Source organism: Egretta garzetta, unplaced genomic scaffold (assembly GCF_000687185.1).
Source record: "Egretta garzetta isolate BGI_Z169 unplaced genomic scaffold, ASM68718v1 scaffold244, whole genome shotgun sequence".
Classification (NCBI taxonomy): domain Eukaryota; kingdom Metazoa; phylum Chordata; class Aves; order Pelecaniformes; family Ardeidae; genus Egretta; species Egretta garzetta.
Window position 1 is genome coordinate 103,527 of NW_009259532.1, and position 6,301 is coordinate 109,827.

Sequence of the window (6,301 nt, forward strand, 5' to 3'; positions counted from 1 at the left end):
CACATTTCCATCTGCAAGCTTAAGAAGGGGGGGAGGAAAAAAAGCATCTTCTGAAAAAGGGTTTGTGGCAGACAAATCTGTCAGACTCAGCCGTCTTGGCTTACATGCGGGGTCCTGTGCACAGCTCCTCTTGGGGCTGGGCAGGACTTAGTGTCCGTGTACCCAGTTGAGGAACTAAGAGTAAAATGGCTTGTGCCCATCTGCTCGACAAAGAGGAGCTCCCAAATCCCCGAGAGAAATAACAAACGTGTAAGCGAGCCGTCCTGGTGGGGGTCTGCAGAGCGCCCATGTGGGCACTTGCAGTGGAGACCTGGGAAGCAACCAGACTCATACAGGCACAGAAAAATGGCACCGGGAGGTCAGCTCTCTGCAAAAGTAGTTGAGGCTCCCAAGCCAATGAAAGGCTTCAGGCCCTGAGCGAGCAGTCAGCCCATCAGGGGTTATTTATTGATGTAGTTATTAAAAAAGAGGGCAACTGACAAGATGGGAAATGGGGAGTGCGTGAGCTGGTTTGGGCCTGGGAGGGAACATTTGCTCAGGCAGAGGCAGCGCAGGGATGAGGAGGGTGCCCGGCAACGAGGGCGGCCAAGCCACCAGCCCTGCAAAGTGACGCTTGCCTGCCTCAAGGCGAGCAGAAGGAAGGGCCGAGATCCCAGGGCGTGCTGAGGGGAGCGACCAGTTGCTCCTTCAAGCCCTGTTTTAAATGAGGCTTGTCCCAGGTCAGATGGAGGATGAGGGCTGGTGAGGGAAGAGCCCTGCTGCAGACCCATCGCACAGAGGTGTGGCAGCCTAATTACCTAATTGCATGCACTTGGCACTGACCCCAGCAAAAGCAGAGCTGGGTGAGTGCCAGGAACATTCGAAAAAGCTCCTTAGTACCCCGAAATAATAGTCCTTCCCAGCTGGAAAAGCAGCACGAGCAGTCTCACAGAAACGGGTTTGGAGCAGAGCTTAGGGGAAGGAAAAGGCTTCCCCTCAGCCTCCAAGAAATGCGGTTTCCCTTCTCCTTTGAGTAACCACCTTCGTACCCTGTCAGGGTTTCAGCGGTCACATTGAGTGATCGCACAGTGTTCAAACTCCTCCAAGCCAGGATAATTCCTTCGCAACATGGTCTGGCTCCAAGGCTGGAGAGGAGCAGAGCAAGGAATGCACCCGCAGGTTGGAGAGGAAGAAAGGCACCAGGTCAGGGGAAGGAATGTCCTGTCTGAAAATAGCTGGCAGGACTTTATTCGGGTTGCAACAAATAGGAACACGCATCCCAGACCTTTAAATCTGGGTTGTGCTATGCTATTAGGCAAAACAGCTTTCAGAAGCTGGCACTCACAAACCAGGTTTTAAAACACTTGGGAGAATTTTTAAGAGCAATGAATGCGTGGAATGATTTGTTTCTCCATGCCAGCTGTTTCTACACCAACTTTACTACTGTGTTAAAAGTGATTGAAACAAGTTAAAAAATCTCTTTTGGTTTGTGTCAGCTGGTGCCTTCAGGACGTCACCTTGAAACTGCGGGACGGTCAGAATATTCCAGTTTACCACTCCCCAGTGGAAAGCATCGGTGTGCAAGAAGGCTAAAAAGCAAAGGCAGCTGTTTCTCCACCTCCCATTGAGCTGAAGGAGCCATTAATCGATTGCATCCCACTGTGTCTGTGAATGTACACAGTTGTCACAAGTGACAATTTCACTTAAGTGGGTGCTCTCAAGGTGATTTTCTCTCTAAGACTGACCTCATCGTTGTCATAATTGTTATTTCTTTCTTTTGCTGGTTTATTCATGTGTTCAGCAGAAGCCTGAAATAAATACCTTGCAAAAGACTTGCTGTTCCAGAGAAGTCTGTGTGTGCTGGTATTATGCATTTGAAATAAATGAACAAACTGCCATGAAACTGAACGTTTCTACAATTGCAGACCGAAGTCAGGACAGTTGGGCTGCTCTGTCACAGCTAGAAGACTAAGTCAGCTTCTCAAAGTGATTCCCTTGCTGCGCTGGTTTTCCCCCATTTCTCAGCAAGGTATCACCTACAGCAGGAGGGACAAAGCAGCGAAGGTGAAGCTCAGCAGCAGCCCCCTCCACTGCTGATGAGCAAGTCACGTATCAGGTAGATTTGCACCCTCACAGTTATCATTAAAAAGCTCGTGAGATGGCAGAGGCCACTCATCGTTAAGGAAGAGGCTTGCTGCTCACACCGCTCATGCTGACGGTCAGTACAACAGAAGAAGCCACTGTTTCACACAAGCACTGCCTGAAACAAATCTGTGAGAGCACCTTCACTCTCCCACCTCTGCTTAGGGAAGAAAACACTCGGGAGGTGCAGGACAGGTAAAATGTTGCCATGGTTCAGTCAGGCCGCGACAAGAGATTTTAATTGTGCCTTGATTCTGTCAATGCAGCAGCTCAATCAACAGAGGTAGAGTTGCTCGTCACAAGGAGCAAGTTGAGGAATAAGCAAAAAAACCCCAATCCCGCATTCAAATAAATTGCAAAGCTTAAGGCACAGCCCGAGACAGTGAAGAGACACAAGTAACTGTCCTGCCTTCATGGCTTGGAGCAATATGCAAGCCACTAAGAATTTCCAGAAGAAAGAGTATCTTGAATTTATTGTAACAGAGCAGGTTAGTCAAGATGCAGCTAGTGAAAGCCCAGAGCTTACACCACTCAATTCCCTCTCCTCTCTCCCCCCATCCAAATTGGAGTCCTAGAAATCCACCAGAGGCACAGGCAATGCAAAGCTTCTCAAGAGTAACGAGTATGAGATAGAGAAGTGACAGCTGGAGAACAGGCGGCATCATCGCGTCATACCAATGTGTCTCTAAGTCAAGTCTTTAAACCTGGAGAAGGAAGAAAGCAAGAGGTGGAGCTGGAAGCCAGCAGGTCACTGGAGTGGGTCAAGGGAAAAGTCACATTCAAATTCCTACCTTTGTTTTACTACTCAGTAGTCAGAAAACACAGAATTTCTTAGCTCTTGACTGTGAAGAGCCGCAGAAGCTGCTTCCTCTCTGTGTTTGAGCTCTTACGAGATGCACATATTCAAAGGGAGAAAAAAGCAGCAAGCTGGTGCATTCAGTGCCGAGCTGCTTTGGCCATGTGGCCCCCATTAAATACACCACAGCCCACAGCGGCTGCTTTCAGAGAGGACACAGATGCAGCCAAGAGAGCTGGAGCGTGCCAGGAAAACTGGGAATGCAAAGGTCTCAAAACCACCAGCAGCTGCTGAATGCCTAAATAACTTCAAGAGGGTGCCTGGGCACCCCTCTGCCCCTTGCAGTCTCTTCCGCTAAGGTAGGCTGGAGCAGATTAGGTTCATTTAACTTTATTAGGTCATTTAAGCACTAATTAATTGTAATTACATTGTGTTCTGTGTCACTAAACACCAGTCTGGATGATCGCTCCATTTTTATTGAGAAAATATTCATTTCTTGATAAAAGACCCTCAAAAACCAGTTACAGTCCTTTAGAAAGCCATTCTTTTCTAACCACAGAGCAGTTAAGGTCAGGAGGAGCCTCTGAAGATCGTCTAGTCCAACTGCCTCATTCACCACAGGGTCAACTAGAGCAGATTGCCCGGGACTGCATCCAGTCAGGTTCTGAAGATCAGCAAGGATGGACACTCCACAATCTCTGGACAAGTTGTACCAGTATTCAACCATCCTCACAGCAAAAAAAAAAAAAAAAAAAAGCTTTTTCTTATGTTTAAACAGAATTTCCTGTGTTTCAGTGTGTGCCTGTTGCCTCTTGTCCTGCCACTGGGCACTGCTGAGAAGAACCTGGCTCCATCCTCTTCATTCTTCCCCCACAGGTATTTACACACACCAATAAGATCCCTCCCAAGCTATCTCTTCTCCAGGCTGACAGTCCCAGGTCTCTCAGCCTTGTTGACAGGTGCTGCAATCCTTTAATCATCTTAATCATTTCCAGTATGTTAAATAATTTCTTTTAAATTGGCTTGAAAATTTGCGTAGTTCCCTTTCCAGTTGTTGGCATGGTTAAAACAACCATCATCTTCATGACCTTTGCTGGATGGCATGTTTGTTTCTTGCTCTCTAGCTTGATTTTAATGGCTTCTGCCAGGCAGTCATCACCCTCAAGGAAACTTATCAAGGCGGCTGTTTAGGGCACGAACTTAATTTACAACTGAGGAACAACAAATACTGCTTAGCAGACGGATACAGTGCTGGCACCTATTTGAGCTGGACCTGACTAGCACAGAGGGGCTATATAAACCCAGGTGTTTTAAAAGCACTAGTTTCATATAGGCTAGGTGGGCTGATGCCTTCCCTTTTGAGTATGTTTCTCCAGGTAGTAAAACGGTTTTGTCCAACTTATGGGCCTGCCCGTTCAGTTCCTTGCTTGGGCAGATGTCTTGCACTGCACAGGGAACATCAGTCGTTTGGATTCACCTCCCATTTAGAAACGAGGATGCAGTGTCGCAAATGAGTGACATAGAATGCGTAAGGAACCACCAACAAAGGTATTAGCAAAAGTGGGTTTAATATGCTGTTGTGAAAGTCTGACTTAAAAAGTTCGATGGCAAGGTTCACTCTATTAATTAATCCATGGAAAAATGATACAAAGGAAAATTGAGTTACACTCAAGTTAGAATGATTCGCAGCGAGACCAGGGATGCAAAGAGTAAGGAGGAACCTCCTGTTGAGCCACGAGGTTCACCGTAGACCCCCTTGCTTTCTGAACTCCTGACAGAGCTTAGGTGCAGCTAGGTCCAATCTTAGTCTCAGAGTTGGACAAAGGTTAATGTCTAAGGCGTTGTATATGCAAAAATTATCAATGTTTCATTAGCATCAATCCAGCATGCAATCAAAGTTACCATACACAAGGTTACGCATGATATCAGTCACTCACCAAAGATCTGCCATTGCTAAAAGGTCTCTCTGCCTCCAGGAGCAACAGTGAGAGGCGTCCCAGCTCACGGGGGGATCACCACCACGCAGCCACGCTGCCTGGCAGGAAAGCTCACGGGCGGCTCACCTAGGCTGTTGTATTTATGGAATAAAGTGGTTGGCTCGCAGTGAAATTACATGCGATGGGAAAGGTTCGCAGGAGACTCCTTGTACCCAGAACTAACTTTGTTCCTTGGTAGGTGAGTCTTGGAAAAGCCACCTGCTATTCAGGTGTTAATCGCGTGGTTGGTGTTCCAAGCTCAGGTGCATCGATGCTCACTGTGTCACTCCCCTCCTTTGTGGGTTTTCAGGGAACAGACTGGAACTAGAGGGGTTCACGGCCCGGCTACGGCTCAGGCCTTTGCCTCTTCCGGAGCCTGCACCAAACCACCGCCAGCCTGGTCAAGGGGTTGATCGCATCCGTTACGTGCATCCAGTTCTTTCCCACCATTTGCCTTGCATCTCGCCTGCTTGTCAAAGCAAAATTACTTCCCTGCATGTTTTCTGCAAAATTTGCTACAAAGTTCCCTGCAGCATGGCCTGGGCAGTCCTGTGACACCAGTAGCGATGGAGACCTGTCACCTTCTTGGTGTTGCTTTGGAAGACGCTTGACACCTGGCTAAACACCCTTGGCTCATTTTATGTAGCACCAAGCGTATAGAAACACTAGAATCACGTCATTTCTTGACCAATCTAATGCAGTTTCTGTTAACTGGCTTTCCTAGAAGATTTAGAAGCAAGGACCTTTATTCAGTAACTTCTGGGAGACAGCCTTTGCCTCTCTTTGCTTGGTAAGGCCTGTAACGAGAACTTCCATCCAGCAGCCAGACCAGCTGGAGCTCACAGGGTGCTGCTGGAAGGTGGCCATCGGGAAGGTGATACCCCAACAGCTCAGGAGATCTTCCTGTAAAGATTAGTTAAAAGGCACCCATGTAATTCAGTCTGTAAACTGGGAATACAAATTAATTGAAGAGGCGGGGTACACCAACTTCAACGCATCACCAGCTTAGTTGTGATTCTGATTGCACAAGCAAGCAAAGACTCAATGCAATTAAGTTCCCTGTGTTTACGGGAAAAAAAGATAATCCCTTCAAGTAGTTAAGTTCCCTTTCCTCTCCTAATTTTGCAGTAACCGTTGTGGTCCTAACACTCGGCTTCACTTTGACAAATCCTAACCTTTTCTTAATTAACAGATTTTTATCACACCCATATGGACCTAATTTCTTTTTTTTCCCCGGTTTATAAAGCTTCCAGGTTGTATTTTTATGGAACCAAAATATTTTAGTTTTACAGAGCTATACAGTTGTCAGCTGCCTTGTAACAAGAATAATCAGTGAAATTAAGCAGCGTTAGAAGAGAAAACGTCTTTCCGTATACTTTCCATATACTTCTCTCACCCGGCATCTTCT

General features: G+C 47.0%; 1 protein-coding gene across 1 annotated transcript in view; it reads left to right on the plus strand.

The window, feature by feature from the left end:
- Positions 1 to 1,806, plus strand: part of LOC104125205 (cytochrome c oxidase assembly factor 1 homolog) — a 47,327-nt gene extending 45,521 nt beyond the window's left edge. Inside the window, exon 9 of the mRNA XM_035893175.1 lies at positions 1,476 to 1,806. Coding sequence (XP_035749068.1) covers positions 1,476 to 1,572 — 97 coding nt within the window. The 3' untranslated portion in view covers positions 1,573 to 1,806. The remainder of the gene's footprint in view (positions 1 to 1,475) is intronic.
- Positions 1,807 to 6,301: the final 4,495 nt, after the last annotated feature.